Source organism: Malaclemys terrapin, chromosome 24, assembly GCF_027887155.1.
Source record: "Malaclemys terrapin pileata isolate rMalTer1 chromosome 24, rMalTer1.hap1, whole genome shotgun sequence".
NCBI lineage: Eukaryota > Metazoa > Chordata > Testudines > Emydidae > Malaclemys > Malaclemys terrapin.
This window is the reverse complement of record NC_071528.1, coordinates 12,094,632-12,113,760: the sequence shown is the minus strand read 5'-3', so window position 1 is coordinate 12,113,760 and position 19,129 is coordinate 12,094,632. Positions and strand designations below refer to the sequence as shown.

The following is a 19,129-nucleotide window of genomic DNA, read 5'->3' as shown; positions in this document are numbered from 1 at the left end:
ATGCCTCAGTTTCCAATCTGTAAAATGGGGCTAACAGCACTGCCCCACCTCCCAGCAGTGTTGTGAGGCTAAATACATTAAAGACTGATACTATGGTAATGAGGGCCATAGAAAGGCTTCCCCTGATTTCAGTGGTCTCTGCTACAGCGGAGGAACTTCCGTTTGGTGTTATGTGCTCTGGTCAGTGATGCCCAGATGGCTTTACCACACGATGGCTGTTTGGCAGCCTATGTGAAATGAGTTTGGCAGGTCTCAATCAACCCCCCATCTGGGACAAGAGACCACAAAAAACCACCACCTCCATTGCTACTAACTGCTCCCCTTTGCTGTCAATCTCAGTGGAGAGGCCAAGGTCAGGGCTGAGATATATTGCTGGGGAAGTTGGTGCTGTTGGTACCCAGGATGCACTTGTTCTATGGATGACAGAAGACTCTTGTCTCCAATGCTGTCACTCAGACTGGAAAAAAGATGCACATTTTTAATAGCGATTACTCACTGGAATTGTTGAGCATTCGCCATCTTTCAATCAAATTAAATGTCTCTTTCCTAAAGACATACTCTAGCTCGACCACAAATTACTGGTCTTGCTGCAGGAATCATTGGTTGCAATTCATCTGTGGTATGCAAAAAGTCAGACTAGACTAGTTAATCAGAATGGCCTCTTCTGGCCTTCAGCTCTGTGAATCTGGGCACGGCCTCCACTTTAGAAATTACTAAAAGAAAACGACGACGTGGAACTAGTTTTATTCCTTTTAATTATAACCCAAAATGTAACATAGCAGTAAAATGCCCCCGAACAATATGGAATAGGAAACATACATGTTACATGGCATACGTAAAGGATGGGGACACAACCATACAAAAATAGAAGAGAGGGGATTTTTTAATATATATAATAATATAAAGGCAATGGTTTCTGAGCCGCGTGGTGTTGGAGACGATACGCTATTTACACAGGTCACAACACACACGATGTCGCCGGGGATGTGAAAAATAAATACTGGGGATGCGCTCAGAGGAAGCTGAGTTGAGGATCCTTTTTGAATGTGTCCATGAGGTTCTTATGATGTGTTTGATAAGCCAGGGACAGCTGTAATGTCCCGAGGTTCAAGAAACCAACCTGCTGGAGAGGGGGCAGCTGGGGTGGGTGTCACAGGAGCCAGGCACTGCTTCCAGGACACAACAGGCCAACCCAATGTAATAGCAACTAGAGGTTCCTGTTGCCATCAGGACCCCTGTGGGCAGAGCTCTGTTAACACACACAGGGAGAGAGAGAGGCAGGAGTTTGGAGGAGAGGCTAACCAGACTAGACAGACAATAGAAGGACTACCACCCCCATTTTTACAGGGGCGGAACTGAGGCACAGGGACCCCAAAGTCACATACAGAAGCTGTGGCAGGGCTGGGAATTAAACCCAGATCTCCTGAGCCTCAGGGCTTGACCACGCAGCCAACCTTCGTCTCGCAAGGCTTCCCTATTTGCCAAGCACTCATCACCTCTCTTCCCGACTGCCCTCCCCCATTTCTAGTGAGCGATTCCTCCCCCGTTTGTGTCCCAGGGTCAGCAGCCGGGGGAAGGGGGCCAGTCTGGAAACAGAGTTTGCAGTCAACCTGCAGCATGCTCTGTAGCTAGCAGTGGCCTTTCAGCGTGGGCCTGATGGCGATCGAGGGACTGATTTGAAAACCCCAGAATGACATTTAAAACCCAAAAGGCACTGGGCCAGGTTCTCCTCTCACTTACACCGCTGTCAATCAGAGCGACTCCCCTAAAGCTGATGTAGGCGAGATCAGGTTTGTAATGACGTTAGGAGAGGTCAGAGTCGGGACCAAAGCTGCCTGCCTGTCTCTTTAACGCACATCCCCTTGGGGCCCTGGTCTCAGATGCCTTGTCTCACAGCCTCCGAACGAGTGCAAAGTGCTACCATGCATACTTGTTTGCACCAGCATCAGTGGCTCCGCAAAGGTAGGGTGACCAGATGTCCCGATTTTATAGGGATGGTCCCGATTTTTTGGGTCTTTTACTTATATAGGCTCCTATTACCCCCCACCCCCGTCCCGATTTTTAATACTTGCTGTCTGGTCGCCCTACGCAAAGGTGCAGGACAATGAAAAATGAAGCCCAGAGGTATTACCGAGATGGGCCTGAACTAAGAGACCAACACCACTGAATTCTGGGTAAATTTGGCTCTGAATCCAGACTGGAGCCCTTTGCAGTTGCAATGATCCAGGCTGGTGTAACCCACTCATGTGGCACATTGTCCCTGTCTAGGTCAATGAGCCTGCCACAGCACTGGCTAACAGAGCTGATGCTTTTAGCTCCAGAGGTCTCAGATTCTATCCCTGCTGCCAATGAGCCACCCAGGGGCATGGCATTATAATGGCAAAGGTTTGCCCAGCCTTGCCCGTTGTGTGAAACCTGGCTTCGAGGGCAGTGTGCGAGGTTGTGTTACCTCTGCGTCCTCACTGACATTGCTTATTACATGGGAACCTGGATTGGACAAGCTTAGGAAAACAAAAGATGCAACAACCACAGCTCCGAACTGAGTTTCCTGCCGTCGGGAGCTGTCCATCCCCACAGCTGAGCCCCTAGGACAGAAAGTCCCACAAGGGAAGGCTCAACCTCACATTCCCGCTGGACAGGTCCAGGAACTTCTGCAGATGGGGGCACCAAGAATTAAAACAAAAAAATAAATACGCCCGGGAGTGCTGTCTTGGGGCTAGTATACAGCGTGGGCCCAATTCTCCGGGACACTAGGACCCTCTGGCAGCATAAAGGGGCCTTAAGAAAGGTGGACATGGCCCCCAGACAAGTGGGGGCCTCCCCAGTCAGTGTAGAGCTGGTGTAAAGATGGTACAATGGTCCTGCTCCCAGTCCAGACTGAAGACATGGTTGGAGTGCTCCGTGCTACGGCTAGTCACTGCCTCCCATGGGCACCATGGCTCTGAACCACCCAGGACTATGAGGAGCAGAAAGGTGGTTTAAAGCCACCCTAATCTCCCTCCCGTGCCCCAGACGCAGGAACGGAGTAATGAGAATCGGGCCCTATGCGTCTTCATAACATAAACAGATATAAATAAGAATCTTTCATCTTAATAAATATCAGGTATATGGTTTGTACAATATACACATAATGCCCCTGTCTCCTGGGTTCGGCCTCTTGGCAAAGAAGGAGTGTTTCACACATAGTTTTCTTCGGCATCGCCCACATCGAGGGGGAACTTGGCCACAGCTGTAAACAGAGCCATAAAAGAAAATGAGTTGCAGGGCAATATTAAACACTACAGTCTGGAGGGCTCAGGGGACCGGGACTGGGCCATGGAGCCTTTCATCTCCAGGTCCCTGGTGTAACGTGGCCCATCACAAGAGTGGTCAAAAGTCATCACTCTGCTCTCGGGACAGTTCTCAGACCAGTCCCCAGGGGGCAGGTCTCTGGATCAGGGGCAGCTGAGCACCTGGGATCTATTCCCAGCTCTTCTCCCGGCTCAATAGGGGACCTCGAGCAAGTTGTTTACAGTGCGGCCACATCATCTAAAGCCGCCCGGATAATCTGGGGTGCCCGAGTCTGGGGGTTCCATTTCCAATCCACCAAAGGTCAGACTCCCAAGCACTCAGCATCCAGAAAAAAAGCCAGATTTTCAGAAGAGCTCACCCCCCCTTTCAGGCCCCAAAACGAGGAACGGATTTTCCCTAATGCTCAGCCCCCAACGCCAGGAGCCCATTGGAGAATCCGGCCCCATTGACTTCAGCTAGAATAGTGAGTGCCCGGTGCCGCTGAAAATCATGCCCCATCTCTCTAAGCGAAGCGGTAACAGTCAGAAGCAGAAATTGGACGCTTGCAAACGGAGGCACTAAAATTAGAGGGCACGGGGCTGACAGGAAAGAGCCATCAGCCTGGGGAATCCCTTTCCACTCTCAAAAGCCCCCTACACGTGTTGGCTGGGTTGTTTCTCAACACATCTTTACGCAAGGCCTGACTGTGTGGAAGGACCTACCAGCCAATTCTGAACCACACCCCCATCCACCGTACCCAGGTGAATGTTCTCCAGGTCAAGAAGTGAAACATACCTAAGCAACTTCCGTAGTGACGGACTCCGATAGATCTGCCCAAGAAGCAGGTTGCCCGCCGTAGATGGCAGGCAGACGGGTAGGTGATGTTGTTGTTGCCGCAGAGAGTGTGGTCCAGGGTGGAGGGATCCGGGCAGGGGGCCGTTCTGCACATCACACAGTGTGCGCTGCCCGTCTGGTCCACAACGCAGGTGTGAGTCCCGGGGCACACCACGCTGGAGCAGGACTCTAAGGGAAGCAGTCACAAGCCGGAGAGTGAGCTTGGGCGGAGCATGTGTGCGCGTGGTTCAAGCTCCATCAACAGAAAGTTCTACAGCTGCTGTTTTACAGGGGGGGGGGGGAGCCAGCATTCGAAGGATCATTGTGGACCAAATACTGCTCTCAGTTTCACCAGATTAACTCCGGAATAACCCCACTGGTTTCAGTGAGGTTTCTCCAGCTCTACATTGAGGTAACTGGGAGCAGGGTTTAGCAACAAGTTTCCCTGGAAATTGTGCTTCCCCTCTTTTATTCAGCACAAATCCAGATATTTGGCTACTGGCAAACATTTGCTTCTCTTCACCAGCAGAAGGAAGAACCCTATGTGGTTTTAGACAGTGCTGTGCAACTGATGGCTACTTGTTCGTGCCTCTGTAGATCTGGGTACAGGAGCAAATCGGATCATAAGTGCAATGAATCCCATGGCCTCATCTGCCCCTGGCATGACACTTGCACACTTCCCCAAACCTCAGCGGAAGTAAACCAGTGACCCTTCCTTTGGCCCCTCTCCACGGCCCGACTGATGGTCTGTGCTCACAAGAGGGCAGAGGGATATGTAGGCCAGAATTTAGGTGCAACAGCAGAGCAGAGCAACACTGGGACCCTGGTTTAGACCAGCACAGGTGCTGGAAGTCAGAATAGAGGTGCACTGTGTGTGGGATGCCCCTGTCTGCCCTGTACCTAATGCCAGGGTCCCGTGACCTGGGTACTACAATTCACTCCAAATTAAAACAAGCAGCAAATAGTGGCTTTACCATCCCTAGGCACTGCCCAGCCAGACCCAAATGGAACCGGCAAATTGCTGGGTTCTCGACCCACCGAGCAGTCACAAGAGTGCGAACCCGCACGCTAAGCTAGCCAGAACACATGGAGCAACGGCTGATTTCTGCTCTGACAGCCCGCCTGCGTCCCATCTCCGCTGTGTACACACATACGCTCACACACTCCAGCAGACGGGGCATTCCATGGCAAGCGTGCGTCATCACTTACTGTAGATCATAAACACTCTTTCACAGGGGTTTAAAACTTCAGCTCTTTTTGAAGCTGGATCAGGCGGTGACTCGACAGCCCAGCTCCCAACTCCCCAGATTTGGCTTTTAAGATGATTTCGACAGGAAGGAATTTCAGAGAGGGGGCTGGCAAAAACAATTGGCATAATAAAGCTGCCAGACCTTGGCAGGTTTGGGATGTTTTTCTGGTCTGTTTTTTTTAAAACAATAGCTGGATGCATCTAAGTGACATGTTATGGGCCGCTGTTCTTTCGTCGGTGATGTACGTAAAACCCCCATTAAATCCAGAGCTGTTTACGCATCAGAAGATGCTACTCCAGTGTAGAATATACAGCGCATTCAATACTGGGCATCGTATTTCAGTGAGTACATAGGGCTTAAAAATCCCATTGCTCAGGGAGACTTTGGGGCTGTCAGGTCCTGTCGCCCTGCCCCTTGTGCAGTTATTGCTGAAGGAGGATCCCTTACGCCGAAGAAGGGCAGCATTTTATACCCACTTCATGCGGGTGCGATTGCAAAAGCCTTTAGAGTCATACACTGCCTATTGCAATTTGGAGCAAATGAAGATATACGTTGCTGTGCACTGTTAAATATCTGCCACTTATCACCCAGAGGTGGCTGCATTTCAGTGATGGATAAAGTAACCCCCACAGCAGTAGATCAGGGTGCAAATGTCTTGGGGATGGTTCCGGTTACCTAAAGAATAAAAATAACGTCTTCCACTTATCACCTTAACTCCTCAGCTTCCGTTGAGCCTTGTCAGCTTAGTACGTATGGGGCCACATCCACAACCGGTGTAAATGGTCATTGTTCTATTTATGACAGTTTGCAGCAGCTGAGAATCTGCCCTCTGCTACGTGCGGTTATGCACTTCTCAGAGGGGGTGTCTACACTGCACGCTAAGCCCAGGCTCTGTCCCACGTTTGAGCCCAAGCCCCACTTCTGTCCACACACAAGTCAATAGGACTCCGGTCAGCAAGCACTCAGGACCTGGGTCCTAGGACTCTGGGAGGAGGCTGGGTCAAGCTCTGTCATTTTGCAGTGTGGACGCAGCTGCGCAGTGCAGTATGGTCGCATTAGCACAGCCAGGAGACTCTGGTCCAGCAAACGTAAACCCAGGTTTACAATGCAGTAGGACGCTCAAACGCAGACTGGGAAACGCCAAGTCCACAAATCCAGGCCCCCAGATCCAGGTTTGCAATGCAGTGGACACATACCCAGAGACTCCCTACAGCTCTTAGATGCAGCAGGATGAGGTAGACACAGGGGGGGGGCCTAATCCTCATCTCACACCAATGTACATCAGAGGAAAACCCATGGAACCCAGGGGAATTATCCCAGTGTAAGTTTCAACAGGTTCTTCATCAAAACCTCAAAGACTTCAGGGTTCGATGCTGCTACCGGTACCCATGCTGAGTGGTATCTTGCTACGCAAGGTCCTCTCCTGGGGACTTGCTATGCAAAGAGAGTGGCAGAATCGGGCTATTCAGTATTCGAAGATTCTGGTTCTTACTCATCATTGGCTACATTTATCCCAGCTGCTGGACACATGCAGACCCCCTGGTTCTCTCTGGCTCAGGTCCCAGCCAGCGCTACACATTGTCCTCTCTAAGTCCTGGCCCCAGTGCAGCTCTGCCCAGGCAAGCAACCAAAGCAGGATCACTAATGCAGACCTGGTGCTGGGGGGTTTTACAGTGAGGCGTCTCATCCTGCTTAGGGCTGGCATGGGTGGTGCTGCACCGGGGCTAGGCCAACGGTGGGAGAACAGCTGAGGCTCTAGCCTCAGGGGACATGGGAGACAGTGATGCCTAGTGGACAGAGCACTGGACTGGGATTCAGGATTTCTTGGTTCTATTCTGCCAATGACCTGTTGGGTGACTGTGGGCAAGTTGCTTCACTGCCCTGTGCCTCAGTTGCCCCATGGGTTATCATGACACTGGCCTCCTTTGTAAAGAGTCTTAAGCTCTACTGGTGAAAAGTGCAAGATGGGAGCTTGGTATTGTTATTTAGGAGGATAAAATAATGCAACATCTGCTCTCCTCACGGCATTTCCACCTAGGGAGAATGACAGATCTCTCATACTGGGCCCCCTGTCACATTGAAATAACCCATGAAAAGACATGAACTAGGCCCGAACCAGATAATAGATTGGCCTCACCTTGGCCCTTAGTAGGGTGACCAGATGTCCCAATTTTATAGGGACAGTCCCGATATTTGGGGCTTTGTCTTCTATAGGCGCCTATTACCCCCCACCCTCATCCCGATTTTTCACACTTGCTGCCTGGTCACCCTAGCCCTTAGAGAAGCCCAGATTTGAACTCCATCTCTCTGGCCCAGCTCCGCTCCTAGACTCCCAGAGCACCCCTAGAGTGATTGGCTGAATAGGTCAGAGGCCCTGCAGGAGACAGGAGCCTGTGTTCCCACTGCAGCCCTTAGCGTTGGAAACTGGGCTATGGAAAGTGAACGCTGTCCGGGGCGCAGGGATGATCCAAACGGAGCAGCAGGGATCTGCTGAGTGGGGCCCGCTCAGCCCTGGAACCAGCTGCCACGTCTCAGCCTGGGCACGGCCGAGGGGATTCACGTGTCTCCAGATTGGAAAGGGTTTGGGGATCCTGAGGGATGGATTAACCTCTCTCTCAATGGCCCTGGAGCATGGTCAGGAGGGGCCTCAACTTAACAGCTCAGCTGGAAGACTGGGCCTCAAACAGGGCAACCCCCTTTCAGGCCTTGGCTTGGAGCATGAGTCATGACAGGGGTTCTCTCGGACCCTAAAGCTTCTGGCTCAGAGGCAAGAAGTGGGGGAACGGCCTGTAGGTCAAACCCAGCTCTGGCCTGCCAGCCCATGTGCCAGTGACCCACACGCTGCCGTCCAGAGCTTTCCTCCCAGCTCCACTCTTGCGTTGAGGGGGCCAGGGATAGCTCAGTGGTTTGAGCATTGGCCTGCTAAACCCAGGGTTGTGAGCCCAATCCTGGGGTAAAAATCTGTCTGGGGATTGGTCCTGCTTTGAGCAGGGGGTTGGACTAGATGACCTCCTGAAGTCCCTTCCAACCCTGACATTCTATGATTCTATGAATTCTGACCAGGCATAAATGCGTGCGGCTCCACTGGGGGTGATGGGTTTCCACCCACTAACAATCGACTCTAAATAGGACCCTGCCCTTCCACCACGAATTCCCATTTCCGCTGCAGGCGGCACAGCGGGCATGTCAGGGGAACAGCCCCACACTCCTTGCCCAGTATAGAAATCTCCCACGCTAGAGGGATACGCCACGGGTATTTCAGTAGGGGAATTGCTGCAAAGTCACCTCCAGGGGGCAAGAGATACCAGACATGAGGAGCAGGGGAATGATTGTACCAAGCCTTGAATGTGCGAGGGCTCCAAGTGCCAGCTACTGGGGAAGCTGCCCTCGGTGAGGATCAGCTGCCTTGGTGGAAAGGGTGACCCGTGAGAACATTCAGCTTGACAGCACCGGAGAAGCAAGGACAATCTGAAATGATTGAGCACCATTTCCTCCAATTACCAAGGGAACTTGAAACACACTCGCTTTGGGGTTTTTTAGGATCATTCCACTAAGGCTGCCCGTCGCATGCAGGGAGAGGGCCAGGACGCGGGAAGAGAAAGGGGGCCCCAACGTACTTTTGCATTTGCCCTGGTACATCACTTCCAGGTCGGGGTGGTCTCTGCACTTAGCTGTCAGCAGGTCGCACTCGTCGCGGTAGGTGTAGCCATCCGAGCCGCACACTTGCAGCTTCCTGGGCAGGCTGGAGCAATCCGGGGCACAGGCGCAGTGGGGACGGCCGTGTTTCATCTTGCAGACTTTGCCAGGGCCGCACTCCACCCCCTCGCAGGTCTCTGGGGGGAAAGGAAAGAGGCATTAGCACAAGGGAGCCCCCACTCGGTTTGCACCGGGGCGTGTCCTCTCCCTCTGCAGAGGGATCGAAGGCTGCAAGGGGACCGGGAGACACAGGAGCGGACCAAGAACCAGCTGTGGTTCAAATCTTGCTCACCAGCCCCCCGGTGTGAGGCAAAGATGAATTAACCCCTTAAGGCCCACAAGGACTGAAATCAGGGGGGAGAGATAGCTCAGTGGTTTGAGCATTGGCCTGTTAAACCTAGGGTTGTGAGTTCAATCCTTGAGGGGGCCACTTACAGATCTGGGGCAAAATCAGTACTTGGTCCTGCTAGTGAAGGCAGGGGGCTGGACTCAATAGCCTTTCAAGGTCCCTTCCAGTTCTAGGAGATAGCCTATCCTATCTCCTTTCTTTAATCACAGGACCGGAGCAAGCAGCCCAAGCTTCCCCACAGCACCTCCTGTTATGAGAGTGCTCGATCAATGAGGGATGGTGGCGCAGATCTAAACAGCGGGTCCACAGTGACGGTGCCAGTAGGGGACGCTCAAGACAACGCAGTATTGGTCCTGGGTTCGATCGGACCAGTGATGCCTCTTGTTGAGCCCTGTCAAAGGCTTCTTGTATGCTGCTCTTAACAGCCCCCAGCTGGGCCAGAGACCGGGGGAGAGAGGATACAGCACCGTGGTCTGCTCAGTCCTTGGACTCTGCTGGGGCCATCATCGAGAGTGCTCGCTGCCGTGCTGGCTTTTGGGACGTGAGGGCCCGTCTCCTAGGAACCACCACCCCCCCCCAAGACCCACCCAACTCGTTACACAAACAGATGGTAACAGCTACCGGTTCTCGCTGGGGTCAGCCCTGGGGGATTGGATGTGGAGAGCTCCCCGGGCTTTGTCTAGATGAGGGGTTGTTCCCTCCAGCTTGAATGCAACTTGCCCTCCATCCGGACGCAGAACTTCCTTGATTGAGCGTTCAGTTTCAGATCATGCCCGGTAGCCCAGGCTTTACCCTGCGTCACCTCAATCCTGTGTAACTACAGGGTAATGACACAAAGTCCTGAGCCACTCAGCCCCATAACAGTCTGGTTCCTGCCCAATGGGAGCTGTGGAGCCGGTGCTTGGGGCGGGGGCAGCGTGCGGAACCCCCTGGCTGTCTCCACACATAGGAGCCGGAGGGGGGGACATGCTGCTGCTTCCGGGAGCCGCACAAAGCCATGGTAGACAGGACGCCTGCCTTAGCCCCGCTGCATCGCCAACTAGACTTTTAACGGCCCGGTCAGCAGTGCTGATCGGAACTGCCAGGGTCCCTTTTCGACCAGGCATTCCGGTCGAAAGCCGGACACCGGGCAACCCTAATAACGGAGCAGATCTGCAGCTGGAAAAGTCGCTCCATTCATCAGCGGAGTCAGACCGGTTTACAGCAGTCGAGGGGCTGGCCCCGGTGTTCAACTGCCAGCTGAATATTTTTTTTTTAAGAGACATTTCTTTCTCTCGTGCAACAGAGAACCCTGCTCTGTTGTGCACGGCACCCTCCAGAAAGCCCAGCCTGTGCACGCGGCTGTGTGATCAACAAGTTCTCTTTCCCGAACAATACCCAGCCCTGTTTCGCTCCAGGCCTCCGTGACTTGAAAACGAGAATGGGCAACAGCGAGGGGGGAAATCTGTCTGGGACGCCTCTTTCCCTACGGGCAGGGGAGGAAGAAACAGATGGCTGCATTGTCGCACTGGGTCGCCTCCTAGCAAAAACAGTCTGCGCAGGTTCAACGGGGCCGTTGAACTCATGTGTGTGTGTGGCAAGCCGCAGAATTTCCCCCGAACCCGAGAGACATTTGGGGAGTGCGCAGCGCGAGCCGGGGGGAGGCGACATTGGCTCCTATGAGAGGCTAGTTATCACGTCTCCAGAGGTTGGAGGTGTGTGGCGTGGGGGGGGGGGGGGGGAAAAATCAGGTTGCTCCAGTGGGAGCATTTACAGCATGTTCCACAAGTGTGACTTAAAACCACTGCCCCTGCTTTGCAGGACAGCTACCTTCCCCAGTGCTCTCGGCATCTTCTCTAGCCTGTCGGCCACGGGGTCAACTTTACTGCCCCGTTTGGAGCAGGGGAACACGGACGCCCACCACGGTATTACTTGAAATGTGTCTCTTTGGACCTAGAGAACTCTCCCCCTGCGGAGTCATTCCTTCACTGAAGTGGAAGGCGGGGGGCTTGGGGAATGTTATCCCTGGAGCTCGGGGGGGAGGAGGAAGTGACCATATTCAATAAGGGGAAGGGATTGACTGTGGACATGGTGTGGTGCGGTGCGGTTTCCCTGGAAGATCGCGTAGGGAGGAAGGTGGAATTCCCCCAGGAGTTTGTCCCTATTTTGCAGAGGGGAAATCCCCTGGCAGGGGACCAGCTGTTTTCCCTGTTTGCACCCGGAGCTCTATATCCAAGCAGTAGCCATTGCCTGGAACAGGGCCTGTCTTGTGAGTCAGAGTCCCTAGCTCTGCGGGGGCTGAGTAAATGAGCGACGTGGGGCTCAGGGGAAGCAGCTCTTTCACGTGGACGAGCCTCGGCTGAGCTCGCCTGGCATGGGCCACGCTCCAAACAGGCCACGCCCTTCGGCGAGCTGGGCGATTCCAGCAGGTGCAGGCCTCTCTCTGCGCCGGGGGTGGCAGTGAGGACTGCTAGACAGATAAAGCATGAGCCTGGGGGCGAGGGGGGGGGGGGGGTTTGCCACTGCTCCATTCCCAGCAGCCCCGGCCCCTCGCCCAGGTTAGCTCTGCAGTGCCCCGCCGGGACCCAGAATGCCCCAGAAGGAACATAACCTGCCTCTGCCATGGAACCCTGGCACCCTCCTCCATTCAGGAGCCCTGGGGGTGCTGCCAGGACCTTTCTGCCACTCTCCAGCGGACCTGGCTGCAGAGCAGGGGGGCGACACTATGCTAGGGGCAGAGAGACACCGTTTCTCCTGGAGCAGAACTAGGAGCTGGATCACAGATACAGGGCGTCCCTCCTGCCCTTTTCCAAGGCCTCCTGCTCATCGGCTAGCTCTGGGGGAGGTTCCTTTCCGGCCCGCTGGGGAACGGGCAGGATCAGATTGGACTTTATGGGGGTTTCTGCAGTGTGGGGAGTTTGTTCCTCCTCTTGCTTTGGGATCCTCTCGTCTCCGGGATCCTGAGGCGCTGATAAATCCCGTGCAGCGGATCGGTGCCTGGCTAGAGCAGCAGAGCTAAACGTAAGCAGAAGCCGAGCAGATCAAGGAGCTCTGTTACCTCCTCCTGGACGGGGTGAGTGAGGAAGGCTGGTTCTCAGCCCGTGACGCAGGAGAGCTGGGTTTAATTGCTGGCTCGGCCACTGACACATCACGTGACCTCTAACAAGTTGCTTAGGATTTTCAGAAGGGCTCAGAAACTGCCAGGCTGTCCAAAGCTCCTGGCCCCCACGTCGCTCTGTGCCTCAGTTTCTCCACTGCAAAACTGGGAGAATAATCTTCTCTCTGCCCGCCTTGTGCATGTCAATTGTAAGATCTCTGGGGGAAGGGCTGGCTCGTGCTCTGCACCGTGCCAGGCACCACGGGGTCCCAATCTCAGCCCCGCGGTGCAGGCCGAGGTGCAGTGAACAGTAATCATTGACCTGGAGGCGGATTCTGACTTCCCTCATTGAATCAGGGCCTCTACCTCCGTTCCCTCTCAGCACTGCCTGCCACCCAGCGATGTCAGACATCAGAAGCAGACCCAATCCTCAGAACCTTGAATTGGGGGAAGTTTCAATCCTGCAGCCTGGGCCTGGTCTCTATAAGGAATCAAGGACCGGGAGGGCAGTTTCAGTTTTACCTCCAGCCTCTCTCACTACCCGTCACGTTGTTCCCCTTCTGGGGACCTCTCCAAGGCTGATTAAAGGGCAGGGAGGCAGCAGTGTCTGTGATCAGGCAGGAGAGGGGTGCATAAGGGCGGGGGAAGGCTGTTCGTTAATGGCCTTTGTAAAACAAATGACTCAAAGAACCACGCGACCTTTCCAACCCACTCCCTTACAACTGCGGTCAGCAGGTCTTCTGGCCTGTCCTCACATGGCCGCGCAAGTGTGACGCGAGGATCCGTGCCTCTGGCTTGCTCCGAAACATCTGGAGGGCTTGGAACGCACAAACTGGAGCGTTTCCATTTTTTGAACGAGCCCGTTCTATAAAGACGTTTGGAGATGTTGAAAGGGGAGAGCCGTAAATAAATAAATGGAAATCTGCGGCGGGCAGCTGGAAAGGGAGGATCTGGCAAGAGGAAACTGTTATTTCACCGGGAACGAGCCGCTGCAAGTTGGCTTAGCACACTCAGATCTCTGCTCCTCAGCGGTGTCCAGGGCTGGAACTGCGTTCCAACAGGACTGGGGGGAGTTGCGCAGTGTGGGGCGGCAGTCAATCGTCCTACGCTGCCCCCTTGCAAGCCCCCATGCAGGGGGCGGGGCCAGCAGTGGGAGGAGGAGTCTCCACAGTGCACCTCATGGACACGCAAGGCTCCTCTGGAACGCGGGGCAGCCCAAAGGCAGCTGTCACACAGCGCCCGCTTGGCGTTATTCTGATCGATGTCAGGGGCCGTTCCAGTCCTCGGGGCCACCCAGGATGCCAACTTCGCCCCCTTGGGCTCTTGCCTCTAGTTGGGGATCTTGCTGCTCGTGCCCTGCTACCCCGACCAGCGCGTCTGCTCCTGTTGCTCTAGGATTTGGCTGGGAGTGGCGGGGCAGGGAATAAACCCCCGCACCTCCTGATCCTGATAGAACGTAGAACCATGGGCCACGACAGGGGGAACCTCCAGGTCGTCCCTCCCCCACATGCAGGAGCAGGAGCAGGGAGAAACAAGGTCACACATTTTGGGCCTAACAGCCCACGTCATCATTGACACCAGTGCAAAGTGAGCGCAAATGGCTCCCCCGTTCCACGGGGGCTCCGTTTACACCTTTCCGCACGGGTGTAAACAACTGCGCGCCAGACACGGCAGAGACTTGGCTCAGAACCAACTCTGCTGGTTCCATGTCAGACCCCAACCCAAAAAGGGGCCTGTTTGTCTAGGTCTGCTGTGGCCGGTCTCCTGAGCTACCAGGCCAAGATGGTGGAAATGCTGCAAGAACAGACAATGGCTGGAGATTTCTGCTTTGTAGGACCAAACTCCCCCAAGGGCGACGCCGGAGTTGATGCCATTTTAAATGTGACCCCAAACCTCTGCTCCTAGTGGCTGTTTGTGATCTAGTAGCTATGACAACAGACTGGGACTCAGAACACCTGTGTTCTTGTCCTAGCTCTGCCTCATGTCACTCTGGGCAAATCACTTCCCTTGTTTCACCTCCCATCCTTTACCTGCTCTCGCTATTTAAACGAATATCTTTGGGACAGGGAAAGTCTCACTCTGGGTACTGCTGCAGATAAAGCGCCACAGCTTAAGACACGTCCTGTGTTGACCGAAGGGGTTTTCCTATCCAGGTAGTTAATCCATCTCTCAAAGAGGCAATGGCTAGGTTGATGTGAGAATTCGTCTGTCGAATTAGCCACGTCTACACCAGGGCTTAGCTCGACCTGTGACGTTTTTCACTGTCCTGAGCCGGATAGCTGGGTTGAACTAATTTTTAAGTGTAGACCAGGCCTTTGTGGTTAGCTCCGCACTGCAAAAAAACCCACAAACACCCACGCCAGCGAGTCTCCGCGCCCAGGTCAGTGGACTCGGGCTCACGCTACAGGGTTAAAAATAGCAGTGTCGATGTGCCTGCTCCGGCCGGAGCCCGGGGTCGGGGACCCAGCGAGGGGAGAGGGTCTCAGGGCCCGGGAGGGAACGTTTACACTGCCAATTTTAGCCCTGCAGCACAAGCCCGAGTCAGTTAACCTGGGCTCAGAGACTTACTGCCACAGGGTGTTTTTTTGCAGTGTAGACGTACTGTGTTTCTCGAGATGCTCCCATAACACTACGCAGTATTTATAATAAAATACAAAGGCTCGGGCCTCCAGCCCCTGGGCAGGCCAGGGCTTCCTTGGGCACTTTGCCGACGCAAGGACAGCGGGCCGGCTGTATGATTTCAGCCGTCAGCAAGCACATCTACCTTTGCAAGGATGGCAGGGCACCAGCCCGAGGAACCCCAAGAGGCTGATCTTGTTGCCTGGCTGGGTGTAGTTGGACCAAGCGACGTCAACGTTGCTATTGCCGCAGCATTCCTCCCAGGTCACGTCGGCCTTTAGGATCATGGTGCATTTTGCTTCCTTCCCCTGCTGCAGCCAGCAGATCCCACCTGCCAGGAGAAAGCAGACCATGAGAACCACACTTGGCAGGCTGTGTCCTTAAGCTGAAGCTACTGCGTTTATTGGGTAAAGCCACTCCCTGGACAGAGAGCCAGCCCGAAGCCTTTGCACCGCTAAAACAGTGCATAATATGTGCGAAGTAGTTCCCCACCTACTGGTACTTCTAGATACTTGCAGTTCACAAGCTGGCTGTCGCCCCTCTTCAAAGACACAACAGAGCTCAACCTCGGGGTGGAGGTGGGGGGGGAATAAACTAATATTTAGGGCTGGATTTGCAAAATGTGTGTCAGCCTGCTAGGGCATGTGCAGTTGCCCAATATGCATGGGCTTTGCACAGGTGCACACAGATATTTGTGCAGGTGCATGCATTGGGCCTGGCTTGGGAAATGCAGGGGGTGCTGAGTAGCATGGTCTGCAAATGGCAAATGGTCTGCAAATTGCTGTGTTTGAGACAGGCTGTCTGTCTCTCTCCCCTCACCCCCTTCCAGTGCCTTCTCTGAGCCAGATCTGCTTGCCCCTCACCCATCTGTGGCATTAGGCTCTGGAAAACAGACACGGGGTAGTTGTTAAAGAGAACAGCACCAAGAACCTAAAGTGGCAGTTCCCAAACCCCTTCATTTTCATCTGTAGGGCTGGATACTCATAAATCTAGTTCTACAGATGCGGCCCAAGCTATAGTCTGAGCTCCAGACAGCAAAGACCCCAAAATTGAAAGAGATTTGGCAGTTCTGTCAACTCCAAGCATGCAAAAATCACGAGTTGGTCCCCAAAATTCCATCAGCTTGGCTTAAAACCATGAGACTTTTCAAAAATAGCAACTTTGGGATGCTTTTCATTTGCCTTCCCGTATCGTAGCCTCTAGCGAGTCACGTTTTCAAGCTTTTCTCAGCAATCACAAGGGCTAGAATCTGTTTTTTTTTTTTTTTAAATGAAAGTCGAGATTCTCTCTTATTCACATGAATCCAGGATCTGGGACTTTAAGAAAGGCACTGAACAGCATGAGGCTTGCAATTCAATCGCAATTCAATCCTAACCGTGGATGTGCAAAAAGAGGTTTCAATCTGGGATTAGATTTCAAGCCTCCCTCCAAGTGTCCAGGGACATTTGGCTCTGGAGATTCTGAGCTCTCCCTCGTTACTTCCCCCTTAGGTTTTCATCGTTTACAGCCACCCATTAAAAAAAAAAAAAAAAAAGCACAGAGCATTCAAGCAAGACTAGAACAAGCTGAAAAGACTTTGCACCTCACTGGCAGCACAATGAATTTCCCTGGCCTAAAACACCCCATGGATGCCCTGGTGCCATGACCGCAGGCTGGGCTAAACTGTGGAGAGTGCTGCCCTATGTCCAGTGTGCAGCACTGCAAAACTACCAGCTGTAGTGGTGGAGCAGACGTGTGGGACCATGAGTGGTATGGCACTTGGGATCAACCCTTCTAGTATGCAGCCATGTCTTGACCATTGGGCACTGGAGACAGCCCCTTGGGACACAGCCAGACCACTGGCATTTGATCTCACTGAGTCAAAAGCCTGTTTGTTTCTTAATCTCATGAGCGAATCATTTCTTTTTTCTCTCTCTCTTTTGTGAGTGATTCCTTTGCCATTTCCTTCCTTGTAAACCGGCCGCTGCTGACGCTGGTTGGTTTGTTTTCTCATTAGCTTGATTTGGGGTTTGTTAAACGGCTAAAGATGTGGGGGCCAGTTTCCACCCTCAGACATGCCGGGGTAAATCTGGAGTGACTCTGCGGTAATCAGTGAAGTTACTCGGGGAATCACCCCAGCGCACGCGGAGATCAGAGTCTGGTCTGAGCTTCCCCAGCCCACAATTAACCTGACTCTGGTTGGGTTGCAGTAGCTCTTTTGCCCTGGGCAATTGGAAGCTCCCGAGGGAAGATTTCCCACTGCAGCCCATTATTCTCTGTTCTATAGAGGAGAAGATAATAACAGGCTCTGTGTCTGGGCCCTCTCTGATTAAAAGCGCAGGACACCAGGCCACTAACTGAGGAACAGAAGGTTCCTAGTCTCCCCCTCTCGCCCCCGGTCACTAGTCTAGACGGGTGGGGTGTCTGAGCAGAAACAATGGGAAGAGGGAGCCGGCTGTCTCATTCAGGAGGGTTTCTCCCACCCTGGCCTCATGCAGGGTTAATCCTGAACAAACTCACTGAGTTCTGATCATTTTGGGTGACTAACTGCTGGGCCCCACTCCCTTTCTCCCAATCTCCCAATGCTGCAGCCAAGGGTAAACCCACAGAGATGACCCTGGGGCATCCTAACATTTGGAGTATACTCCCTCCTCCCCACCCCCATTGGTCATGGACAGGGGCTGTCACTCCTCTTGCCAGCACAGTGTTTCTTTGCATACGACCAGGAATTTGGATTCTGCTCTTAATCTTACCCATGTTAAAGGCATCACAGAGGGTGTAAACCAGAGCAGGATTCAGCCCCGAACACTGACTTGGTCCTTTGTAAATAGCACTGCACACATATTAATGAGTTAATCCTCACAGTGCCCCCTGGGGGATGAGTGAGGATCACGTCCCTGATGGGGAAACTGAGGCACAGAGTGATTTTAATGGATTGTCTATATGGGTATAATGCCCCCGTGGACGTTCTTATTCCAGCATGAGTGGCTTTTTTCAGTTTAGCACAATAAATTAACAAAAAAAAAAAGGTACTTTATTTCTTTGTTTCCACATGCAGCTATTCCAGAACAACAATTCCTGAGTAACTCCATATTTGGACACTCTCGTTCAGAGTGCCTTGTTCTGGTTTAGCTTAATCTACTTGTGAATTAAGCTAAACAGGGACATTTTATTCTAGACTAGAGCGTCCACGCATGGAGTTATTCAGAAATGGCTATTCCACTTTAACTTCGCATCCCACCTTTATCCAAAATAACTTCCAAATCTAGACAAATCGTAGTGGTCATGCAAGGAACTGTAACCACCATAGAACTAGTTTCAATTCACACCTTAGCTTATACTGGTGTAACTTTCCCATGTGGACAAGCCCTACCACAAAGCTTGCCCAAGGTCAATAACAATGCCATGCCACAGCAGGAAATAGAACCCAGGAGTCCTGATTAGTCCTCTGCTCTAACCTCCAGACCACACTTCCTCCTAGTGGCAGGACTAGAAGGCTGAGTCCCAATGTTTGATCTAACCCAGGGGTGGGCAAAAGTTTTGGCCTGAGGGCCACATCGGGGTTGTGCAACTGTATGGAGGGCTGGGTAGGGAAGGCTGTGCCTCCCCAAACAGCCTGGCCCCTGCCCCCCCATCTACCCCCTGGCTGCCCCCCTCAGAACACCCAACCCCTGCTCCTTGTCCCCTGACCGCCCCCTCCCAGGACCCCGCTCCCTATCCAGCCCCCCTGCTCCCTATCCCGTGACTGTCCCGACCCCTAGCCACAGCCCCGCCCCCTGACAGCCCCCCCAGGACTCCCACCCCCTATCCAACTGCCCTCTGCTCCTCGTCCCCTGACCACCCCCTCCCGGGACCCCCCTGCCCCTAACTGTCCCCCGGGATCCCCACCCCATTATCCACCCCCCCCACTCCCTGTCCCCTGACTGCCCTCCTGACCCCTATCCACATCCCCACTCCCTGACAGGCCCCCCGGGACTCCCACTCCCAACTCTCCCTGTTCCCCATCCCCTGACCGACCGCCCAGAACCTCCTCCCCATACAATCGCCCCCTCCTCC

The 19,129-nt window shown here is 53.5% G+C and overlaps 1 protein-coding gene across 2 annotated transcripts in view; it reads right to left on the bottom strand.

Annotated features, from left to right (window-relative positions):
* Window positions 1–738: 738 nt before the first annotated feature.
* Window positions 739–19,129, bottom strand: part of FSTL3 (follistatin like 3) — a 44,727-nt gene continuing 26,336 nt past the window's right edge. For both annotated transcript variants that reach the window (XM_054013624.1, XM_054013623.1), the window contains exons 2-5: window positions 15,240–15,425; window positions 8,972–9,187; window positions 4,066–4,293; window positions 739–3,229 (exon numbers count right to left, since the gene is read on the bottom strand). In XM_054013624.1, coding sequence (XP_053869599.1) covers window positions 3,177–3,229; window positions 4,066–4,293; window positions 8,972–9,187; window positions 15,240–15,425 — 683 coding nt within the window. In that variant the 3' untranslated portion in view covers window positions 739–3,176. The remainder of the gene's footprint in view (window positions 3,230–4,065; window positions 4,294–8,971; window positions 9,188–15,239; window positions 15,426–19,129) is intronic.